Source organism: Ochotona princeps, chromosome 2 (genome assembly GCF_030435755.1).
Source record: "Ochotona princeps isolate mOchPri1 chromosome 2, mOchPri1.hap1, whole genome shotgun sequence".
NCBI lineage: Eukaryota > Metazoa > Chordata > Mammalia > Lagomorpha > Ochotonidae > Ochotona > Ochotona princeps.
The window spans coordinates 73,431,428-73,457,285 of NC_080833.1; the positions used below are offsets into that span (position 1 = coordinate 73,431,428).

Below are 25,858 nucleotides of genomic sequence, written 5' to 3' on the forward strand. Positions count from 1 at the left end.
GCCACTCCACTTCAGATCTTGTCCTTGCTTACAGCCTAGGAAAGCAGTGGAAACTGAACCAGATCTGTACCCACATAAGAAACCCGGGGGGGAAAAAAAAAACACCTTGGCTACTGGCTCAGTTTCAGCCATTATGGCCACTTGGAGAGTGAATTAGCAGATGGAAAAATCTGTTAATCTCTCCTTCTCTCACTGTAACTCTTCCTTGCCGATAAATCAATAAATAAGTAAATAAATCTTTCAAAAAAATACCAAATTAAATCTAATCATGTTTGAAAGGATAAATCAGAACCAAGTGACCTGTATCCCTGGAGTTCCAAGATGATTTAGTGTAGGGAATCATATGAGAAGCAGAAAACTATCACGTGAAACATAAGCTATGTGTGATTGTTTTTGCCATGCACTTGTGATGTTCCAACAATTTAATAGAAATAGCCAGTTTCTTTTGACACTGTCATGTGGGTTCTTTTGCTTTTGCATCACCATTTCTGCAGGTGACCTAGATTGGATACCATTTTAACTATGATATTAATTATAAATATCTGTTGATGTCTCTTAACATTGTCATTATTAGTACAGTCACTGGTAATGCAGAAATCAATAACTTATAGTAAAATACAGAAAGCTGTTTGCTTTACCTTGGGGAAAGGATTCATGTATTATTGCAGGTTGGCAATGGCAGCTTCCTATCCGATGATTTCCAAAGTCTCAAGACTTCTCTTTGTAGTCTTGCTTATTGTTTCTCTGTTTTGAGTTCAAAATTTGAATGGTGAAGTTAGACCTGAAAAAAAAAAATAGGGAAGTATGTTTGAGAGTCTAGTTTAATTGAAGCTTGTGAGTAAGCTTCATGAAGAGTTAATTCCCAAAGACATACATACATTTATTTATTTATTTAGAATGGACAGCTGGTTAATTTCAGCCATCTGTGATTGCTACCCTTGATAAAAATAGTTTTCTTTCATGTGACTCATTCCCACTCCTTGGTTTTTTTCAATCCACTTAATGTGTTATAAATCCCACATTTTAGTAAACAAGAAACTGTGGCTTAAAAAATAGTGATGACAAATGCCATTGCTTAAATGTTTTAATAACCGAAGCTGATTCTTTTAAAAGTGAGTTGGTGATTTTATTGTTCAGGCTATAGATTTCTCTGAGTAGAAGATTTTAATTTACTTATCAAAACTTCTGTTGTGTTACAAGTGTTCTGATAAATTAGTGTGGTCAATGAGTTGATTTTTTTTTTAATATTTTAAAAATTTTTTGTTTGAAAGATGAGGAAGAAAGAAAGAGCTCTTTCATCCACTCATTTATTTCACAAATGTTCGCATGGACAGAACTGGGCCAGGCTGAAAGCAGGAGCCTGGAGCAGCAGCATGGTCTCCAGTCTGGGTGGCCGGGGCCCAGGTTCGCTGCCACTGCCTCCCAGAGTGTGCATTCACAGGAAGTTGGAGTCAGAGGGGAGGTCAGACCTGAACCTAGGCATTCGTCAGCAATGTGGCTGTCCCAAGCAGCATCTCAACTGCTACTACAAATGCCCATCCCTGAATGATGGTTTTACAAACGCAAATATAATTTGTCTAGCTATAAGAAATCAGAATCACATTTTTGAAAGAGGCTTGAGGTTTCAAACTCTATCATTTGAGAAAATATTAAGTACATGTACTAAGATTTTTCTCTTGAAAGAGTGTTACAAGTTGGATCAAGTACTGACCAGGTCAATTATGGTAGGCTGAAGTGGTTCCCTCACTTATGTCCACAATTCTCATCCCCAAAACCTGTAAATATGTACTTTACATTATAAGAATGCTGCAGTTGGAATTAAGAAAATTTGCAGTGGAAGAGTTATCCTGGATTTTGTAGGTGGTCTTGGTGTAATCTAAAAGGTCCTTAGAAGAAGAAGGTAGATCAGACTAAGTAAAAATGATGTGATGACAGAGCATGGGACAAAACGATAGAGGGATTTGAAGATGCTGCGCTGTGGCCTTAAAAGATAAAGGAGCGGGCCCGGAGGCATGGCCTAGCAGCTAAAGTCCTCGCCTTGAACACATCGGGATCCCATATGGGCACTGGTTCTAATCCCGACAGCTCCACTTCCCATCCAGCTCCCTGCTTGTGGCCTGGGAAAGCAGTCGAGGACGGCCGAAAGCTTTGGGACCCTGCACTTGCATGGGAGACCCGGAAGAGGTTCCTGGTTCCTGGCTTCGGATCAGCGCAGCACCAGCCGTTGCGGTCACATAGAGAGTGAATCATCGGACGGAAAATCTTCCTCTCTGTCTCTCCTCCTTTCTGTATATCTGACTTTGTAATGAAAATAAATAAATCTTTAAAAAAAAAAGATAAAGGAGCAAGCCATGAGCCAGAAAGGCTCCTGAGGAATGGATTTTCTTGCAGACCCTCCAAAAGGAATACAACCTTGTTGACTTCCTCATTTTTTATCTTCTGGCCTTCAGAGCCATAAGATGATAAAGTTGTGTTCTTATGAGCCTCTAATTTTGTGGTAATTTTTTTTTTTTTTTAGCAACAATAGGAAGATAGACTACTCAAAAGTTTTCAGCCTGTTGGTATTGTTTGCATTACTTCCAACAAATTATTGTAATATGCGTTTTCTTGAAACACTCTTCTTTAGAATTCATCCTTTTCAAATATTCAGGAGAAATGAATGAATCCTGTTCAAAATTACATTTGTCTCTCCAGAGGTATCACATAATTGACTTGTATGACCCAGAGGCTTTCTTAGTCTCTGTATGCCCATGAAAGAATATTATCAAAATTTGGCACAGTTTTGTAAAAAGTCTAATTATTTGAAAGACAGAATGGCAAAAATGGGGAGATCTTCTGTCTGCTAGTTTATTTCCCAAATGCCTGCAACAGCTAAGACTGGGCCCAACTGAAGTCTTAATAAGATAGCAATGGGAAATACAGTTCTGGTAATAGAGGATTTTGCAGAGTGAACATATTTCACGTGGTTCTTGAATTATTGGTCATACCAGATGTTGTGGTTTTAGGCAGCAGCATGGGAAGCAGTGAGGGTCATTCAGAATAAATGTTCCATTTTCAAAAGATTGTATTAAATTTAACTTCAACAACAATTTTAACAGTTAATTTATGCTTCTCAGAGTAATGGGTAGGTTGTCCTTTAAGAAGAAACTGCCAAGTTTTGGATTCCTGCTGGTTGGTGGAGAAACAGGAAGACTAGATACCCACCTTGTCTAGCAGAATTAGTGCCACAAGGTAAAGGATAATGGATGTCTTGACCAGAAGACCCTCACAACTAATTTACACCCTAAAGAAACCAATTTTTTTTTACACAGATACAAGCTGTCTCTAAAATTCCAAATCAATGGGGACCAATTAATTAGTTGCATAGAAAAGGAAAATGTTCTTTATCTGTCCTTCAAACATCAATAATGATATTCTCTACAACATTGATTCTCAAAGTTTACCTGGACTCATTAGCAGCAACTGGCAACTTTATATGCAAATTCGTAGGCTCCAGATTAGTAACTAGGGAAGGTATGAAGCAGGAAACACTATATTTTTTTTAAGATTTATTTATTTTTATTGGAAAGGCAGATACACAGAGAGGAGGAAAGACAGAGAGAAAGATCTTTCATTCCATGATTCACTCCCCAAGTGACTACAACGGCCAGTGCTGCACCGATCCGAAGCCAGGAGCCAGGAACTTCCTCCAGGTCTCCCATGCAGGTGCAGGATCCCAAAGCTTTGGGCCATCCTCAGCTGCTTTCCCAGGCCACATGCAGGGAGCTAGATGGGAAGCGAGGCTGCCAGGATTAGAAGCAGCGCCCATATAGATTCCCAGCGCTTTCAAGATGAGGGCTTTAGCTGCTAAGCCACTGCTCCAGGCCCAGGAAACTATTTTAACAAACATTCCAAGTGATTCTAGTGTGTGTTCAAGTTGAAAGCCACTACTATAAAATAATGATGCATATCAAACTGGTGAAATAATATTAAGTTTACAGCATCACCAATTCTAATTTTTAAACAGCTGCTCTATTAGGGTTTAGATAATGATCTTTAACCAAGCCGGAATTAAGTACTAAGTTCTTCTTACTTTTAGCTTAGTAGTGAATAGAGCACCAGGTGCAGTTGTTGAAGTGTGAAAATAATTTGGCTTTGTAGACAGTGCAGGCATTTCTTTCTTGATTTTTGAAACTGCTTTAATCTTCTTGGTTTGGTATTTATTGCAGCAATCAAAGCACTTCTATTTTAATGGCAGTTTGAATTTCTGCTTAAAATGGAAGAAAACCTCTGAATCCTCCTGCCAATTTAATATTAAAATGAATAGTGTTACTCTTACAAAGCTTACATATGATTGAGTCACTCCTATTGTATTTTTCTGCCAGTGTTTGTATTTTAAGACGAATTTTAAAGTGTCTTTCTTGAATGATTTGCTTTTTGCCTTCACATCTGCTACATTATCACATCTTGATTTTACTTTGGGGAAGGAGCTGCCAGTAGGGATTAATTTTAATTAAATGTGTTATAGTAATAAGGCACAACTATGTGCTTTGAGTTATAGAACTCATGAGATCTTCAACAGATTTTCCAGAACTGTAACATTAAGATCTGAAGCAAGAATGTATGTCTTGTAACTATATGCTAAAGTATATTGAATGTTTGTATTTGGAAGTGGATTGTGACATCTAAAGAAAATTTTCATTCGTAAGTAAACACATGGTCTTGCAGTGATGTTGCAATATTTGTTTTGGTGGTCTTGACATATTTAGTAGGTAGCAGAGTTTATAGGCCCAAAGCTGACTATCTCAGAGTCTTAGATTTCATTCAGTTGAGAACTTCCTTCCGAGATATGTGTCTTCCCATGATGTGTTTGGAATCAGAATTACATTAATTTTTCATTTGATCTTGACCCCATACGTTCATAGATAATAAATTGATTCTCCAGTAAATGCCTTTCTAATATTTCTGGAAATCTTTCAGTGGTGTCTCGTTTGTGGTTTTTGTTTTTATTTTGTTCTAAGTAGAATTCCCTTAGCCCACTCATGTGTTTGCTTGGCCCCAAATACTTGATCAGAGATGATACCTATGGACAAACTGTTGTATAATGTATGTTACTGTTGAATATACATCAACTACCTGTAGTCAGGCAACATTTCTAAACAAGCATTGTCCTTGCTGTTTGGAATGCTTGAAAACACTGGAGTTCTCATGTTGTCAGGAATAATGCTCTGAGAGCACTTCAAAAGTTAACAGGAAATGGAGTAAAGATAAGTTCAAGAGTGGGTGTTTGATGTAGCAGTTAAACACTGTGCCTGACCTCCACATCCTATAGTAGAGTATTTCAGCTTCTTTCAAACATACATTCTGTGAGGCAGTAGTTGGTAACTCAGGTAGCTGGGTCTCTCACCCATGTGGAAGACTAAGACTGAGTTCCAGGCTCCTGGTTTTAGCCTGGCCCAGCCCAAGCTGTTAGGGTGTTTGGGGAATTTGCAATGTTGTTTGAGGAAATGTTTATTCTGGTACAAAAATGTTTGAAATTTGCGCATAGGTGGAGGGGTCTTTAGAAACTTTATGAAACAACTATCCACAGACATCAAATTCTTTCTACCAAAATAAACTTGTTTTTAAATTTCATTTTGCTATGAACGTTTTGAAGTACCCTCATTTGTTTCAGTTAGGAATGAAGGAAGTTGTCTTATCTCCCTACTAATGTTACACTTTATCACTTTTGAACCTACTTGGTGTGCCTGTGTGAAGATGGTCAACTATATACCAACTGTTGAGATATTTCCTCCTATAGCTTGTACTTATTGCCAAGAAGCAACTGCTCAACCAAGAATTAAATTGCTCACCTCTGCATCTAAATAGTCGTATGATTCCTGTGTGCCAGGATAGTTAGGAAAGTGTTGCACTTTCTCCACTCCATCTCCGTGTGTCTTCCAGCTGATTGCAAAATACTTTAGGACCTGGGAAGAGTAGCAAAGTCGTGAGAGGCAAGGAGCCTGATTTCTTGACTCATTCCATAAAACACTTGCTAGCCAGGAATACTCGTTTTGGTACTTGAGCCAAAATTAAATCTCTTTGAAATAAATAATTGAAATGTTATGTGCTATAGCAGTTGATATTTCCCTAATTGAAGTGTGTCCCATATATTAACAAGCTTCATAGTACTGGAAGGTAACAGTTACCACACTATGGCCTGCTGTCCATTTCTTTTCTGTTGTGACTCTTTCTCCACCTTGTCTTCCAGATCTGTTGGCTTTAGATCTTTTTCTTATATAAGCTTGAAATAGATTCCAGCATGAAAATGAACTCTTTAGCAAATCATCTGTGTATTTATGGTTTCTCAGTTTGAACTTCAGTGTGGAGGGCTAACTCCTAAATTGTTTTTCTTCTTTTTCTTCCTGGCTTGTTCTTCCTTACCTAATTCTCACATTTGGTGGGTGGCCACATCTTCCTTCTGAGTAAAGAAGCCTGGAGACTACACTTAGGCCTTTTCCAAGCTGTTCACCTGAGCTTTAACCCCCTTATCTCCTGCTCGTGCCAAGCTTCTGTCCTATTGCAAGTGACTTCCTTTGGGAGCTTCACTAGATCTTCAGGCCTGTGTTACTCCACTGCAGGAGGTATCACTGTAAATAAGGGTTCAAGGAGTCTTGCATTATGGAGTTCCCATTGAGCTGCTATTAAAGCCTCCAAAAGTGGCTCTCTGCCATTTATAGAAGTTGTTTTTAGCATCTAGTCTACAGAATAGCTCCTCAGCACCTTTTTAGTGGATTCACAAAATAATTCACAATTATTTTCTTTTTTATTTTTTTTAAAGATTTATTCATTTTATTATAGCCAGATATACACAGAGGAGGAGAGACAGAGAGGAAGATCTTCCGTCCGATGATTCACTCCCCAAGTGAGCTGCAATGGGCCGATACTCGCCAATCCTAAGCTGGGAACCTGGAACCTCTTCCGGGTCTCCCACGCGGGTGCAGGGTCCCAAGGCATTGGGCTGTCCTCGACTGCTTTCCCAGGCCACAAGCAGGGAGCTAGATGGGAAGTGGAGCTGCCGGGATTAGAACCGGCTCCCATATGGGATCCCGGGGCTTTCAAGGCAAGGACTTTTAGCCACTAGGCCACGCCGCCGGGCCCTATTTTCTTTTTTTTTTTTTAAAGATTTATTTATTTTTATTATAAAGTCAGATATACAGAGAGGAGGAGAGACAGAGAGGAAGATTTTCCTTCCAATGATTCACTCCCCAAGTGAGCGCAACGACCAGGAACTTCTTTCCAGGTCTCCCACACGGAACTTCTTTCCAGGTCTCCCACGTGGGTGCAGGGTCCCAAAGCCTTGGGCTGTCCTCAACTGCTTTCCCAGGCCACAAGCAGGGAGCTGGATGGGAAGTGGAGCTGCCGGGATTAGAACCGGCACCCACATGGGATCCCAGTGTGTTCAAGGCGAGGACCTTAGCCACTAGACCACACTGCCGGGCCCAAAATAATTCACAATTATTTTCATAACTCTGTGAAGTGTTGGTTGCAACTCCCATTGATTGATACTTCATTTATGGTACAAAAGTACTGGTGATACCAAACTGCTCTAGTTGTCACTGTATTCTTTACCTCCTTTATCTTACCACCACCAAAAAATGGCTATTATAAAGTTAAAAAAGTGATTAATTTTATTAAACTTGAATAGTTAATATTTATCTTTTTATATTTTATCACATAATAGGGTATTAAGCATTTCTGTATCGTGGCATACAATGGTAGTCTTAAGGTAGAGCGATTGTGTGATTGAGGTACAAGCTGAACAAATCACTTTTTTTCAGTGAACAGCTATTTTTACTTAACAGAACAGCTGACAACAATGTTGAGAGTTGGGTATTTGCCAGACATTTTCTCAAAAGTGAACGAAGTGAACTTGTCACTTTAAGGGAAAACATCTGGCAGTATTGGTTGCCTGTTAAAAGATTTGAAAGAAATTCCTTGTGCTACTATGAGCAGCATAGCTTTCCGTCCAATTCCTTCCTGGTGAGATTGGTAGTGAGTTAATGAAGGTGTTCTATAACTAAATGTATTAATGTTTCGAGGATCTGTATAGCTCCATGATCCAGTATTTCTTGGATGACACAAAAATAGATCATTATAGCAGTATGTATTTATTAATATGGCTATAAAATATGTAATCATTAATATAGTTTTATCTCATATTCCCAACTATCTGGAAAGACTTTTTCCGACTCTGTGAGCCTGTTTGAAAATTGCTGGTTTGTGGGATAGGTTCATATTTCCAGTACAGTCGTTAAGACACTGTGCTCTAACCTTTGCCTAGCTGTGTACTTCATGTATTACTGTGTCCTTATTCCTGCTTCCACATCCCAACTCACTGAGAACTGCATTTCGGGTCTGAATGCACCAGTTTCATGCATCTAAGGACTGTGTGGTTTTTCCTGTGTGCAGAATGCTTCTTTCTTGCCAGCTCAGAAAGTTCATTCCTTTCTTTTTTAGACCCCGCTCCCTTGCTGTGAATCCTTTCCTAACCGTCCAATTTGTGGGACCTCCGTTGCATTTTGCATAAATTTTATTCTGATGATGAACCTCCAAACTCTCCAACAATAAATTAATCTCTAGAACATGGAGTAGCATAGTTTCTTAATAAATGTTTATAGGATTAGGTGATTCATTGATTGCAAAGAACTTGGTTATAAATGGTCGTGACATTCTCATCACTCAAAGCTTCGTTATATAGTATGGCAGTGCTCAGGTCCTTGGGTTTTTACAATAATCCTAAGAGATTCATTGTTTCTGCTTCTTAAGCTTAAATAGGAAGATTTTGAGTATCATTAAAAAAAAAGTGTGGGGAAATAATCTAAGCATGCTATTCCTCTATTCCTGCTGAGCTGTGATTGGTCTGCTTCTGTCTTTGTTTCCATTTTTCCTTTTTTGAGTGGAATAATGGGATCTTTGGAAGCTACATCTGTACCATCAAAGAGAATTTGATATCACAGATTTGTGGAATTTGGTAATTCTATACTCCAGAGGTCCCCCTGTTCTCATCAGTGCAGAAATCCTTTGTGTAGTGTCCTTTGTGTAGTGACCTTATATCGTGTTTATTTGACTGTTTCTAGAGACTGGTAGTCTACACTCACTAAACTACCTTAAAAAATTACTTCGGAGGTACACAGCTTCTGTCTGTTGATTAAGTTCCCACACCCAAGCATTGGTGTAGGCTGGGCCAGGGCCAAAACCCAGAATAAGAAATGGGATCCACATCCTCAGTCACTTGAATGGTCACTCCTGCCTCCCAGAATCTGTGTCAGCAGAGAACTGGGCCAGGAGCTAGAACCAGAATCAAATCTGGTACTGTGTGTGAGAGGTGGCCTCTTAAACCAGGCTATGGCTTTACTTGTGCTATTAATGATTTGGAAGCTCATTCTCTCTGAGTCACAGTCTAGCTTGTGTTTGGTAGTAATACTCTAGGAAGAAGGCTTGTTTATTTTCACTATAACTTGTAAGATATTACAAGACTTTAAGTGCTGTGTGAATTTCTCTTGCTCCAGTATCAATGCGTTGGTCTTCTTAATTTTTTTTTAAACAAATATTTACTCATCTGCTAGTTCTCTCCCATCACCAACATGGCCATCCATCCATCCATCTCATTCCCATTCTGAAGGTGCTCTGCTTTTTAGTTTGTGCCTGAAATGGCATGTGATATCCCCATATTAATTTTTTTAAATTCTTAGAAACTGTTTATTTTTGTGATTTAAGATAGTAATTACTGTGTTTTGATTGATTGTATTCTGACTTTATTCCTAGCAACTCTAATTTTCCTTTGTTTAAAATTCCATAATACTACCACAGCTGGAGTTATTGTAAGAAGTAAATTAAATAAGCTACATTTAAACATAGAATATCTTAGCCCATAGTAAGTGCCCAAGTAGAAGCGGTTTGTTACTGTGATAATTATATGTTTATCAGCCTAGTCTAAAATTTCTATAGGTGTTTTGCAGCTGCTTCACACTACTGTTGTTAAATCATTCCATAATTATATAACAATGTATTTGTCGTATATCACCTTTGCTAATACATATGCCTTCATGCCTTCTCCAGTGAGCTATCTCCACATTTTGAAAGCCAACCCTATTCGTACAAGGCTCAGTTTGTTTAATACATTCTGTGAGTTTCTATCCTCTCACCATAACTCTTGGATCCAGAAGTATTTTGTTCTCACAGGGTTTGATACAGTGACATTTATTCAGATTTGTAAAGATGAAAATTGAAAATTAGGAACAGTTCCTTTGAGAATTTTATAGAAAGGTAAAATTATTTTGAGATGTGTAGTCTCTTGATAAGCCCAGGGAAAGAAAAGGCAGGTTGGCCTGATTCTGTTGTATATTACAACATTCATTTCAAGTGACTAAGATATGTGAAGATGAAGTCTTGAAGTCAGCTCAGCTATGATATTTAACTACTGTGTTTTCTATTTCAAAAATAGGTACTTGGCACAGGCATTTTTGACAGGTAGAGGCAAGTTGAGTAGACTATTGTTATATGTGAGGAATCTTGTACCAGAAATGCTGACACATTGCCATCCTCAGAAGATGGATGCCAACAGATCTGACCATGACCTTGCCCCCTGCATATTGCATTAGAAAGAATAAAATCAAGACAGATTGGAAGTTGTCTGCATGAAAGACAGTTTGAGTATGAGGTCTCACATCTGTACCTACATTATCCATTTGAGCCTTAATTAAACCTACACAAAACCTCCTTATATCCTATGTGGTAACCCACAAATGAAGAAAACCATTGCATTTTTAAAATTATTTATCTCTGTTAGAAAGGCAGATCTACAAACAGAAGGAGACACAGAAGGAAAGATCTCCCATCCACTAGTTAACTCACCAAGTGACTATAGTGGCTGGAGTTGAGCCAGTCTGTATCCAGGAGCCAGGAACTTCTTCCGGGACACCCATGTGGGTGCAGGGTCTCAAGCTTGGAGCCATCCTCTACTCCTTTTTTAGGCTGTAAGCAGGGAGCTGCCACAAGCAGAAATGGAGAAGCTGAGTCACTAACCAGCACCCAAGTGCAATCCCACAACTTTAGGTGGGGTGATCAGCTGGTCGAGTCACTGTGCCAGGCCCAATTACATGTTACCTTTTTCTCTATTGCTCACACATGGAATTTAGAATATTGTACAATTGCTAATTGATGTGTTTTCCACATTCCATTTTATTTTGTTATACATTTTCATAAATGTTAAGGGTAATATTTATGTGCAGGTTTGGTTATACAGATATATGAGGGTAGTTCAAAGAGATAATGAAAATTGCTGTAAAAATGTTTAAATCCATGCATAGGAAAAATCTTCAGTAGTTCATGAAAAAAAAAACACATAGAATGAAGAAAATGATGTATGGATTTCGAAATACACTTTGTTGAACTTCCCAGGTGGCCATGGCGGTTAGGCCTGAGCAAGATCAAAGCCAGGATCCTAGAGCTTGTCTAGCTCTCACAAAAAGGTATAGCAGTCCCAGCATTTGGCTATCTTCTGCTCTCCCAGACCATAAGCAGGGACCTGGATTTGAAGTGAAGCAGTTAGGATTTGAACCAGCACCATATGGGATGCTGGTGTCACAGGTGGTGGTGTCTCTGGTCACATCACAATTCTAATCCCTGTCCCACAATTTTTTTTTAATTTTACTTCTTTTTATTATTATCATTATATGATATATTTCCATAGGTCCTGGGAATTTCCCTTAGCCCCTCGCCAGTTCCCTCCCCCCTCACTGAGTTCCTCTATAGTTGTTAATACATAGTCATATGTTCATCATTGCGGGCATGGACAATGGCAGAGTCCAGCATCCTATTATCAAGATATAGTTAAAAAAAAAAAAAGATATAGTTAACAGTTTCACTAGGAGTCCATCTTTGTCTGGAAGTAGAGATGCAAATTGCATTTTATCTTCACATCTGAATATGATAGTCTCCATTACACAATTACTATACCTCCTCTTAAATGAAAAGCCACAAAACATAATCAACAACAGGAAGAAAAAAAATTAACAATACCATGAAGTGAAATAACATGCTACTGAATGACTAATGTATCACTGAAGAAATAAATGAAAAAGAAAATCAAGAACCTTCTTGAAGAAAATGATGCTACTGTCATTGAAGAATTTAATCAGAAGAAAGTGTTTTGAAGAGATGAAACTAACAAAGAACATAAAAAACATGAGATATACAGTTTCTGCTGATCTTTGTTGGTGATATGTGTCTCCTCTAGGCAACAAATACATGGGTTTTGTTTTTTAATCCAATCTACTCATCTATGACGTTTCATTGATGAGTTTAATCCATTTACATTCAGGGTTAATATAACTAGATGGTAATTTGGTCCTTTGATTTCACCAGTAGGTTGTTCATTGATTTATTCTTTTGTTATTTCGATGGGATGTTCTTCACATTTGTCTTTGGATTTGGTGGATGCTATTCCTCTTCTCTGTCAAGAGAACATTTTTAAGTATCCTTTGTAGGGCAGGTCTGGAAGAGACATATTCTTTTCACTTTTCTTTGTTGTGGAAGAATTTTATTTCATTTTCAAAGACAAAGGAAAGCTTTGCTGGGTACATTATCCTGGGCCGACAGTTTTTTTGTTTTAGAATTTGGAATATGTTGCTCCATTCTCTTCTGGCCTGTAGAGTTTCCTGTGAGAGGTCTCCTGTGAGTTTAATATGGTGTGTTCTCTCACCTCCCATAGGAGGGTCCTCTTGTCCATCTTCTTCCAGCCTTACGTGGGGCTTCTGTAGGAGGACAGACCAAGCCAGCAGAGGAAGGAAGGACTGAGGCACTAGGTTCTATGGGGAGTGGGGCTTCCCTGGCTTGTCCTCTGTTCTGCACAGCACAGGTTTCAGCACTGGTTTTGGGAGAAGCAAATGCCCTGCCCAGAGGGAGAGCCAGGAGAGAGCTGGAGGTGGGTGGCCACAGGAGAAGGCCTGGTCTTCAGACAGTCGGGGACCCAGTGGGTTGGACAATACAGTAACTGCTCTTGGGCAGTTACTCCATATGTCAATTGATTTTTTTGTGTGCACATTTAAGGATCTTTTGCTTATGTTTGATTGGAAAGAGCTTGATTATCATGTGTTGTGGTGAAGATCGCTTTTGGTCAGCCCTATTGGGAGTTCTGTGCCCCTCCTGGATATTGTTTCCCAATTCTTTCTCTAGAAAATTTCCCTTATTATTTCATTTGATACATTTGTAAATCCAATTTCTCTTTCTGCACCTTCTGCAACTCCCATAACTCTTATATTTGGCCTTCTGATAGTGTCTTTCAATTCTTGAATACTTTTTTTGGCCTGATCAATTTCTGCTTCCAGCTTTTTCTTTGTTTCCCTCTGGTGACAGGAAATATCTTCCAATTCTGAGATTCTTTCTTCTGTTTGCTTCATTCTATTTTGGAGACTCTCCACTGTACTTTTAATTTGCTCCACTGTATTCTTCATTTCTGATGTATCAGCTTTCATTTGATTCATTTCCAGTGTGACATATTCCTTAAATTTTTTGAATGCCTGCTTTACGTGCTTCTCATTGTTGATAAGAAGTTTTATAACAAGTCTTTTGAATTCTGTATCCCCCATTTTCTCTATGTCTTCCTCAGTGAACTCTGAGGTTGGCAAAAGGTTTTGCTCCTTTGCAGGGGAGTCTTCAGTAATATTAACTGTGCCTCTGTTTCTTCTTTTGTTCTTGGTCGTTGTACTTCTGGTTAGCAGATTCTTCTTGGGTCAGGTTTCTAAGCTTTGTCACCCACAGGTTCACAATTCAATTTTACTTATTGTGGTTGGTACATGGTTCTTTGTTTGCACTCAGTTGTGCCACTCCCTCCAGTGAGTTCCAGGTCTGGGTTCTTATATTAGATCTCCACCATGGTTTCCGTAGCCCCAGCTCCTGGCTCACCAGTCTCTACCTCCTGTGATACCAGGCTGAGGCAGCACTGTTGTCTCTAAAACCTTTTTCCCACTTCTGGTTGGAGTAGGTCCCAGGATTAGAGAGACACCAGGTGTCCTATATAGCTAGGTTGTTGGTGGTGCTGATCTTGCTGAGACCTGTTGGCTGTTAGGTTCTGAGGGCCACACGGACCTATTTTGACCACAATGCCGTAGTTGGTATTATTTTCTGTGGGACCAGTGCAATGCACGGAACTCAACAAGTTCTCGCCAAGCTCAGCACATGCGCAGCTCACTGCTGTCCCCACAGTCTCAAAGCCCTTGCCACAGTGTACAAAATGGCACCCGATGCAACACTATTATTATTACTATTATATTAGAGTTCTTAATCTGCTGGTCATCGGGTCTGATGGCTACCCAGACTTGTCTTAGGTAGAACTGTAGGATGCCATGTTGTTGCAGTTCACTCAGCCAGAAATGAGTTCACTTCCAGGTCAGTACATGCGCAGTCCTGCCCCATAGCCCTTGTCTCCTTAAAATTATGCCTGATACAGCTCTAGGGGGTGGAATGGGTTGTGAAATCTATCCTGTTCTTGCACTGCCTATCTGGGACCTGCTGCTCTGTCTCTGCTCCTGGTCAAATCAAACAGACCAGCAGGATGCCTGTCCCACAGTTTTAATCAACTTCATTTTCATTCATTTAATGGAGTTTTAATTGTATTTTAAGTTTTTCTTTTTTGTATCATAGTGAGAGTGATCCAGGCCACTGCCTCACCTTGGTTGTAACAGCAAAGCCAATACTGGGGAGCCTGGAAGTCAATCCAGATCTTCCATGATTTCATGTCAAACCATGGATGAACATAATTTTGTTTCTAGGAAGTGTGAAGGATTCTCCAGAATTGGGAATTTAATGGTTCCAAACTTTTAGATCCAGGGAGGGGAACATCCAGGCCATGGACCATATCAAATCCATTAAATCATTTGCTCTGACTCTGCCAAGGCAGCTGTAGGTGGGACTCAAAATTCAGTAAATCCATAGCAGGCTTATTTTAAAATTATTAATGGCCTGCAGATGATCTTTCTAAAAAATTTTTTTGTTAATATTGTTAAGAGGGATACAAGTCCAAGTGGGTTACTGATCAGGGGGAACTGACAGGCAGCTGCATCCACCAGTGTGTGTGTGTTGGGTGGTGGGCCAACCCTAACACTATACTAGCTGGTACACACAAAAGTCAAGTCTGAAGACTTCCAGTGAGGTTTCATGAGAGAGTCCCCAACTAGAACATTGGACTCAAACTCCAGCCTCAAGGAAAATCACAAGATACACGATCCAACCTTGGAGTACAAGTATCCAGACTGGGCTTCCTCAGTTGCTGATGCCCGTGCAATAAAGAACATACCCATTTGCAGACAAGACATGATAGCCAGTTCATCTCAGCTAAAAGAGGAAGTTGAGTACCTCATCAAAGGATGGAAGGCAGACCAGGTTGAACAACTGTTCTGGCCAGGCTTTGAAGCAACGTCTAGATGTGTAGATAGATCAAGGTGGACCTGGACAGCATATTAAACCATAGAATGATTTTCTCAAATCTTGCAATGAAGTTAACAGTATCTCAGAAGTATCAAAACCACTCCAGTAACACCCTTGGCACACTCTTCCCCACATTGGGTCTCAAAGGGCTCATCAAGTGACCTTGCTCCATTCCCTGGTGCTGATGTAGTTTGATAGCAAGGAGTGGTCCCCTTCCCTTCCCTATTGTAGACACCGGAAAGAAAGAGAAAAAAAAACTGAAACATTTGTCCCACCCACCTTCCCCCATCCGTGACCCTACCAGTTTATGTAGCTGTAGAATCAGCATACTTGCCAGGAAGTTCTGACTATTCAATTTGATCTACTAAGGCACCTCACCTTTGGACAGTTTTTTGATGGACACTGTTGGTTTCCCCTTCAATTTCTCTTTGCTTATGAATACCACCCCCCCTTTTCTTTTCTTCAACTTGTTGATGCCTGTAGGCAAGTTGCCATCAGACTTCAATGTCCAGGGAGCCATTTTCATGTTAGAGGTACTACTTTGGTGCCTTGGGCTCCCCAAGAAAGCCCTAAAATAGAGGAGCTGACTTTTTCCAACAAAATAGTCCATATTTTCTCACTATAATTTTAAAAGAGTCCCTGAAAAAAATCATTACAAGTCCCTCACAAATGTGTATTTTCACTCTGCCACATTAAATGCATATGGCTTATAATCCGCCTTAACTTATTATCTACTGGAGTCTTAATGTTGTTATTGTTGCCAGTTTCTATGTTGTCTTTATATAATTATTATTTCTTTTGCCTTTGATTTGTGATTTCTTTACCAGTTATGAATCTGTTTATGCTGGTTTTGCTGGCCTCTTGGAAGACTTGGATATGCTGCATGGCAGGGTCCATCAATCTCAGATAGGTGCCACCTTACACAGGAGCCTCGGAGAAGCAGTCGCGTTGCTCTGGCGGTCATTGTATTCAATGTGGGAAACAGCAGCACCGGGGTGCCGGGCCTGCCTGCAATTTCACGACTCTCAGATTGCAGCTATACATTTTATGGTTTTATGAAATAGCTTGTATAACAGGTGCTCTGTAATTTATTACTCAAATATGAAGAAGTATTACATCTAAATGTATCATAAGTGTTTTAAGTATACTGCCTACCTTCTCTTAAGTGCACTGCAAATGTACTGTAACTAATAGACCTCCCCCAGCGGCTTCACAGAGCCTCAGAAACTGTACTTGCTGCATTGAATGCTACTTATGGAGTAAGCAAAGAACATGACCATATTGCAAACTCTATCACTAGTATTAAGTATTGTCAGAAGAGAAGAGAAATTTATCACAATAGTAGTTACACTATTATTCAACTGATATTTTATTTGATAAATAATAAATATGTCTACTTAATTTTACTATTTTAGTAATTTTAGGCCCAACACTGTATTAATAGTTGTTCTGTATATTTCAGCAAGGTAAAAATTTAAAAAATAAAAAATGCTTATAAACAGATTGAGTGAGGAAATTAATTATTCCAATAATTTATAGTTGTTAAGTTGTATGAAATGTGTAGTTTATTTAATTCACGTAATAAATCAAGAGTAGTTACATACATGATTTTATTTGTTAGTTTTAAAATGTGATTTCATGTTAGTTTCATGGTCTGGTCAGATTTTTAATTCCCGAAAAAATAAAAAGGCCATACACTACTAAATCACCTTTTAAAGATTTATGTATTTGAGGGCTCAGCACGGTAGCCTAGTTGCTAAAGTCCTTGCCTTGCATGCGCTGGGATCCCATGTGGCTCCAGTTCATGTCCCAGGTGTTCTACTTCCCATCCAATACCCTGCTTATACCGTGCTTGTACCCTGGGAGAGCCTTGAGACCTCGCACCCATGTGTGAGATCCAGAGCAAACTCTTGGCTCCTGGCTTCTGGCTTCTGGCTTCAGATCGGCTCAGCTCTAGCCGTTGAAGTCACTTGGGGAGTACACGAGCAGATGAAAGATCTTTCTGTCTCTCCTTCTCTCTGTAAATCTGACTTTCCAATAAAATATGAATCTTTTAAAAAAAAGATTTATATATTTGAAAGGCAGAGCTAGAGAGAGCCATTGAGAACTTCCATCTGTTGGCTCTTTCCCCAAATGGCTGCAGCATTCAAGACTGGGCTTGGTGGAAGCCAGGAGACAAGCACTTCAGCTGGGTCTCCCTCATGGCTAGCAAGGACCCAAACACTTGGGCCATATTCTGGGCTTTTCCAGGCACTTCAGAAAACCCGTGTCAGAAGTAGAGTAGCTGAAATTCAAATCAGCTCTCATGGGGTGCTGTTGTTGTAGGTATCTGCTTAACTTCCTTCACTGCAATGACAGCTCCTAGTGTGTGCTTCTTAAAAGTCTCTCCTCACTCCTTTTCATTTGCTTCCTTTTTTGCCTTTTAAATACTGGTATTTTTTAAGATTCCCAGGATCTTTCTCCTTACCACAGATTCTCGATTCCCTAAGCAGCTGCATTGTTTTTTGTCTTCAGATTGCTCCTTTGTTGTTCAGAACTACGTGCCCTGTTATCTGCATGCATCTCTGATGTCCCAAGTAGTGCATTGATATGATCAATGTTAATCTCATTATAGTTCCCACTCCCATTTTAAAAAAGAGGGTTGTGTGCTTTTCTAAATAAATATGTAGCACATTTGTGTATCTATTATTTCATATGTGAATCTTCCCTGTTATGCAAAGCCTGCTGTTGGTATGCAGCAGGCATGGATCTTCTAATTAAAATCTTCTGAAACAGATTCTCAGCTAAGAATGTATTTTCTTTAACTGATGATCGTATCTTCCAAACCAAACTTTAAGATGAATGTTCTGACAATACTTGAAGCCTAAACTTGTTACTGTAATTATATTGCTTTATGTCACTATTAAATTGTCAATATTTTAGGAGGACAGTATACTAATAACCATATATTATATAAATTTCAACTATGACAAACATGTGAGATATACTGTAATTTAGATACATATATTTATTTTTAAAAAGGTGACCTGGGGGCCAGTGTTATGACACAGAGGGTTAAGTTGCAACCAGCAATGCCAGCATCCCATATGGACACTGGTTCAAATCCCAGCTACTCCATTTCCAGTTCAGCCTCCTGGTACTGTGCTTGGGAAAGCAGTGGAAGATTGTCCAAATGCTTTGGCCTCTGTACCAGGTGGGAGGCCTGGATGAAGCTCCTGGCTTTGGCCCGACCTGGACAAGACAGCCTTTGTAGCCATTTGGAAATGAACCAGTGGGTGGAAGATTTGTTCTCTTTTTTCTTTCTCTTCCCCTTTCTCTTTTTTTCTCCCTTTTTTCTCTCTTCTGTCTGTCTGTCTCCCTCCAAGCCCCCTCCCCGACTGCTCCCTCTGTGTCAAAGGTGATCTGACTTAGGGAGGTCACGTGGTTCTTCCTTGGTAAGAAGGTTGAGGGGTTGAAAGTAAAATGGCAGTTTGAAGTAGATGAGGCAGCTTTCACAAAGATCTGGTGGTAGGAGGAAACACTCCATGTGTGAATACCTATCTTGCACAGAGTAATTTAATCTTCCCTTCTGTTCTTGCGCGCTGTCCCCCCTTCCCATCCCTTTCTTTTTGCTTTCTTATTCTTTAAAAAAATAAATAAATAAAATGTAGTTCACAGGCCTTGGATTGTGGTGCAGTAAAAATGAAGCCACTGTTTATGGCACCGGCATCCCACCAGTATCTGGTATCAGAGTGTCAGTTCAAGTCCAAGCTGCTTCTCAACTGATCCAACTCCCAATAAATATGCCTCAGAAGTCAGCAGGTAATGGCCCAGGTGTGTGTGTGTGTGCCGGGACACCCATGTGGGAAACACAGATAAAGTTGGCTTTTGGCCTCAGTCTGACCCATTCCTGGCCATTGCAGGTATTTGGTGAGTGAACCAAGAAATGGAGGATCTCTCCTTCTTCCGTTCTCTCTCTCTGTGTCACTCTGCCTTTCAAATTAATAAATAAGTAAATAAAACTCTTTAAAAATTCTTTTGAAAAAAAAAATACATGCTCGTTTTCTTCAGCTCAACTCTTCTCAGAGTTGTTTGCTATTGATGAGCTTCTGAAGCTTTTTCTAAATACTGGACAAATTCTCATGGCTAATAGACATGAAGAAATGCTAAGGCTCCCTAGCTATCAGAGAAATGCAAATAAAAACCATATTGAGATTCCACCTAACTCCAGTGAGATTGGCCTACATTCAGAAATCTGTTAACACCTGCAGGCATCAGTGTGCAGAGAAAGGTACCCTTCTTCACTGTTGGTGGAAATGTAGGCTAGTACAGCCACTATGGAAGTCAGTATGGAGAGTGTTAAGACAACAAAATTGATCTACCATATGACCCAGCTATCCCACTCCTGGAAATATATCCAAAGGAAATGAAATCTGTGTATGAGGAAGTGATCTGTAATTCTCTATTTACAGCAGCACAATCTACAGTAGAAAAGACATGGAAACCACACAAGTACCTGTCAGAAGAGGAGAAATGTGGTACATAAAGAAAATGTGGTGCATCTATTCTATGGACTATTGCTCAGCCACTAAAAAGAATGAAATTCTACCATATGTAACAAAATAGACCAACTAGAGACCATTATGCTCAGTGGAATAAGCCAATCCCCAAAGGACAAATATTTATGTTCTCCCTAATATAAGGCAACCTTCATGCAAAATACGTACACATATATTCATCTACAGGAACTGTATAATGGAGGCTAGCGTATGGGGAAGTGAAGATACATGGCAGTATACATCTCTACTCCCAAATAAAATATGGACTTCCAATGAAACTGTTAAATATATGTTGACAATAGGATGCTGGGCTTTCTACCGACGATGTCATAATGCACTTAGATAGCAGGATGATGGACTTGTGATTGTTTAAGGGGAATATGGGGAAAATAGGAGGAATGGGGAGGGTGGAAAGGGAAATCACTGAGCCTGTGGAACTGTATCATGAAAAATAAAAAATGAATAAATGAAACTGTAAATGTAAATATGCTTTAAGTAGAAGCAAGCAAAATGTGATTGCTGTTCAGCCTGCATGGTAGCCAGTGATTTGAATTTCAGGAACCATGCAATTTAAGGAATAGAGTCAAGACCTACATGCAACACCAAAAGAAAAAGGTTTTGTTGCAGTGTTGTTTCTGTTCTTTTAACCTAAAATCATCTAAGTATTTGTAATCATTTCCTCTGTTAAATTTTGATAAGCCAGGGAGTAACTGAAATAAATTTCAGAATCTTTGGTTGAATTGTAAAAGTGATTTATTTCCTATGTGCATTTTTACAGGGAGTTTTAATATTCCTTGCCATCTGTCTGTGTTTGAGAATGAAGTCAGGCTGTAGAAATTCTATTAGAATGTAAAGTGACTTTTGAACTGCACTCCAGTACTTTTTGGTCTGTAATATTCTAAACTTGACTCTCTTTATTCTTTTGTTCTTGATATTCATCTGTATTATGCTGTAAAAAGTAATTCTGAAGCTTTGCTCTTTATAGCATTTCTTCCAATGTTCTTACCCAGTCCTTGACGGGGAAAACTAAATTCCATGCTAAAGTTGTGGTAGAGTCAACCGAATTGATCTTCTTGAAACTTAAGCCATTCTGTCATATTTTCTGTGTGCCTGCTTTCTTCACTTTTTGCTTTTGTTTAATTATCTTTCTTCATAGCTCAACCTTCAAGGCTCATAACTTTTTTATAGTGTCATTATAAACTTGATTCACAGTTTGTTTTTTGTTTTCTTCTTTGCAGAAAGGGCAATTGCAAGACATGAGGTTCGAGAAATTGAACAGCGACATACAATGGATGGCCCTCGGCAAGATACAACCTTTGATGAGGAAGAAGACATGGTGATCATTTACAACAGAGTTCCAAAAACTGCGAGTACCTCGTTTACCAACATCGCCTATGACTTATGTGCAAAGAATAGGTACCATGTCCTTCACATCAACACTACCAAAAATAACCCAGTGATGTCACTGCAAGATCAGGTATTTGCCATTCAGGAGCTGCACAAATGCTCTCTGACCCCGCCTCACTTATATTTTGTGTCTCAAGGGGATAAACTGTTTTTAAAGGTTTGTGTATACTGATCGCAGTAAATCCTAAGCCTCTTAGTTGGATCCTTCCAACCAGCTTTTTGTGTATTTTTACACTGTTCACTTTATTTTCCATATCACTTTGCATATAGTATCTATTCAAATATTTGTGAAGTAATTGAATTAATAAATTAAAAATTTATATTCTTGAGTATAAATGTAGTATCCCTTTAAAAATTAGAGTACTTTTATCTTAAGAGCTTTATTATCTCAGCTTATGCTAGAGAACTGTTTGAATACTTATCCTCATATACTAGTAATGTATGTAAATATTAGCCATAAACTATTGCAGAACAGAGATTCTGGCTTTTATCTTGGATATAATTTTTGCCTGTTAAATTCTTCAGTTGAGCATTTAGCTTAACAGCAAAGATACTGATTAAGTAGCTTACATTTGGGACTGATACTGTGGTACAGTAGGTTAAGCTCCCTGGACATGCTGGTATATCCATATTGGAGTGCCAGTTCGAGTTAGAGTCCTGGATACTCCATCTTCCTGCTAATATTTGTGGGAAAACAGCAGAAAGTGGCCCAAGTACTTGGGCCGCCACCACTCACGTGAGAAACCAGGATGAAGTTTCTGGTTCCTGACTGCAGCCTGACCTATTCCTGGCTGTTTTGGCTATTTGGGGAGTAAACCAGCAAATGGAAGATGAATCTCCCTCAGATTAACTCTCTGCCTTTCAAATAAATAATTTTTTTAATTAGGAAGAAGAAAGAAGCCTACATCATATGTTGGAATACTTGGATTCAATACCTGACTCAGGTTTCTGACTCCAGCACTCCTACTAATGCTGACCATTAAGGGCAGTGACAGTGGCTGGTGTCACTGGGTTCCTGCCACCTGTGCAGGAGACCCTGGCTACATTAGACACTTAAGACACCTGGCTAATGTGCATGGCTCCCAGCATAGCATCAGCCATTGCTGGCGTTTGGGGAGTGACCCAAACACAAGGGGGTTCTCTCTTTGCCTCTTAAATAAATTCTCAAGAAATTTTAGATGAACAAATGGATAGATATTTTAAAATGCTTTTAAATAAAAGGAATTATCTTTTAAAATTAAGTTCATTTTTTTATAGTAGTGTTATGCATTCCTCCTGTATTTGGAATTCTGACTCTACATATAATGTGCTTTCTGTAATACTGAAACAGATGGGAATTGGACCTCTAAAGAAGGAAAGAACAATATTTGAAAATAATTTTTCAAATTGAATACCGTGTTGGAATAACTTTTATTAAAGGGGTATTTGTGATGGGCCTGTGATAGTTAAAGTAATACTTACCCGTTTGCAAAGCCTAAACTTGTTTTATTGTTACAGAATTGATTACTATCCATTGTTTGACATAGTTACAATCCTGACACAAAAGCAAGGGAATAGCATTGATCTGTAAGGTTCAGTTTGGCTTGCTTGCTGAAGGACTGTTTGTAAAGGCTAATGGTATATATAGCATATCATCAAGCGCTTATGATTCTTGGCTCTCTGTAGTATCCTCAGTTACTCTTTTTCATAGCATGAAAAATCCACATCTGTCAGCCAAAGCAAATACCTCCTCTATAGATGGGAAGAAGCATGAGCCTTTTTAGCTAAGTGGGTCATAAAGACTATTCATCTTGTAATACTGTATATTTCAATGGCAATGGTCCTGAAGATTGTGTAGTAGATTTTGAGTCTGTTTGCATTTTTGGAATATACCTTGGTTTAAAAGAAGCATGTCTTAATACTCATAGCAATTTCAGATTTCCTCAGCAGTATTTATTGAAGAATGCTGTGGACTTATTTGTTCAATTTTTAGAGTTGTCTTATGTCCAGCATTAAAAAAAAAGTTTTCTGGCAGCTACAATATTTCTGGCAATGACATCAGTGTTTTTTTTTTTCCATGAAAAATAAATCTGCAGAAACTCACTACATCTGACATTTATAGGCATCATGTAGTAGTACATTTTCCCAGTTGCATTTGGATGAAATAAACCTTCTGATTTTCCTTGCAATAGGTTGTTAGTTATATATAGAGGGGGGGGAAATATCAGCAAAAGAAAAGTACAAATTCTGCCTTAAAAACAATTGAATTATATAATGAATGGCACTTAAAATATACTTGTGTGAGGCAGAGTAGAGGAGTCATCTTAATGTCAACTAGTAGTTCAAAGCCTGGTCATAATTAGGAATAGCTCCTATAACTGATACTATCTAATCTCTAATTTCTGCAACTTGCCAGCTTCTTGTTTTATATAGAACTCATTCTTCAGAAAGTCAGATTTACTGCTTTCCTTTCCTTTGCCTGGCACACTAGATAGCATTTCAAAATATTTGTGCATGTATGTGAAAGAAGGAGAGAGACAGAAAGATCAAGTTCCTATCTGCTGGGTCATCATTCAGATACCCATTATAGTCAGGGCTGGGAGTTCCGACTCCTATGTAGGTAGTAAGAAATCAGTTAATTGAGCCATGGCTGCTGCCTCTCAGAATGTGCTGTAATACGAGGGCTGCAGTCAGAAGCCAGACTCAGTGGAGCCCAGGTTGTCAGATGTGGGGTACAGGCATGTTAGGAGCTAGGCTAAACAAATGCTACCTCCAGAATAGTAATTTTGTTTCATCACATTCTTTGCAAATATGTTTTTTGTTTTTTACTGTTAGTAAGATTGAATTATTATTATTGTTGTTGTTGTTGTTGTTGTTACTATTTTCCATGATATGGTTTTGTAGGTATGGGAATTCCCTCCTCCACTTCCTCTTTCTCCCTGCTGATCCTACCCCGCCACTATTTTTCCCATATTATTACAATAGTATAGTCACTGAACCTCATCTTATGTAACACATTTTCTAACATTTTTATTTTAGTTTTCTTTGTACACTATTGCTTTAAAATTTTTTTTTAATTTATTTGAAAAACACAGAGAGACAGAGAGAAAAAAATCTTCCATCTGCTGATTCACTCCCCAAATGGCCACAAGAGCTGTAGCTGGCCCTAAGTGAAACAAGAAGCCAGTAATTTCTTCCTGTTTTCCCATGTGAGTGTCAGGGACCCAAATACTTGAAACATCTTCTGCTACTTTCCCACCTAAACTATCAAGAAACTGGGTGGAATGTGGAATAGCCAGGACTCAAATAAGCATTCAGGTTAGGTGCCAACATGACAGCATAACCAACTGTGCCACAACACTGGCCCTTCTGTAGCTCTTTTTCCTTATTTAAGAAATAGTTTTGGGCCCGGCGGCGTGGCCTGGCGGCTAAAGTCCTTGCCTTGAAAGCCCCGGGATCCCATATGGGCCCCGGTTCTAATCCCGGCAGCTCCACTTCCCATCCAGCTCCCTGCTTGTGGCCTAGGAGGGCAGTTGAGGACGGCCCAATGCATTGGGACACTGCACCCACGTGGGAGACCTGGAAGAGGTTCCAGGTTTCCGGCTTCAGATCGGCGCGCATCGACCCGTTGCAGCTCACTTGGGGAGTGAATCATCGGACGGAAGATCTTCCTCTCTGTCTCTCCTCCTCTGTGTATATCTGGCTGTAATAAAATGAATAAATCTTTAAAAAAAAAAGAAAAAGAAATAGTTTCTTGGGGCCAGCGTCATGACAAAGTGTATTAACTACCACTTGCAATGCCAGCATCCCATAAGGTGCGGGTTCGACACCCAGTTAACTCTACTTCTAATCCAGATCTCTTGGTTTTATGATGACGTACAAGTAGTTCTGTATTTGGAAGTGCCTTTGCAGCTCAGAACCACAGCAGCTATCACAAATGAGTTCATTATTTATTTTTTTATTGTATTTTGTTTGTTGTTGGGAAGGGGGGACTTGGATGTCAGCAGTTGCTGGTCAAATGAAGAATTTAAAGAGGAAAAAAATGTCAAAAGTAGAATTTTTGTATAGTTATGTAAATAATTCTTTTTTATTAATCACTGTATATTTGATTTATTAACTTAATAATCAAGAGCCTTAAAATATCATTCCTTTTTATTTAGATGTATGTGTTTAGAACTGATGGTTTTTGACAGCAGTGTAAGCATTACAACTATTTTTTTTTTAACTTATTACATGTTGCCTATAAGCCAAACTTAAGGTGTTTGAAACTAGTTTATTTTAAAAACAATAAGATGGGCTTCCTTTGCCTGGAATGCTGATGGATAGCTGTGTTTTGATTTTTCTGTACAACGTCAGATGTTAAAACCCCTCCGGTAGCATCACTTTAAAATGCGTTTTAAGGACTGACTGAGGCTGTTTGAGAACAGGTTCCTTTTTTTTTTTTTTAATTTTTCTTTAGACTTGAGAAGAGACAGACAGGTGACCTG

At 39.1% G+C, this 25,858-nt stretch overlaps 1 protein-coding gene across 3 annotated transcripts in view; it reads left to right on the forward strand.

Moving 5' to 3' along the window:
* The window catches only part of HS2ST1 (heparan sulfate 2-O-sulfotransferase 1), a 162,213-nt gene that overhangs the window by 96,852 nt on the left and 39,503 nt on the right, over window positions 1-25,858 (forward strand). For all 3 annotated transcript variants that reach the window (XM_036494446.2, XM_004582077.4, XM_058658873.1), the window contains exon 2: window positions 21,224-21,462. In XM_036494446.2, the coding sequence (XP_036350339.2) occupies window positions 21,224-21,462 (239 nt within the window). The remainder of the gene's footprint in view (window positions 1-21,223; window positions 21,463-25,858) is intronic.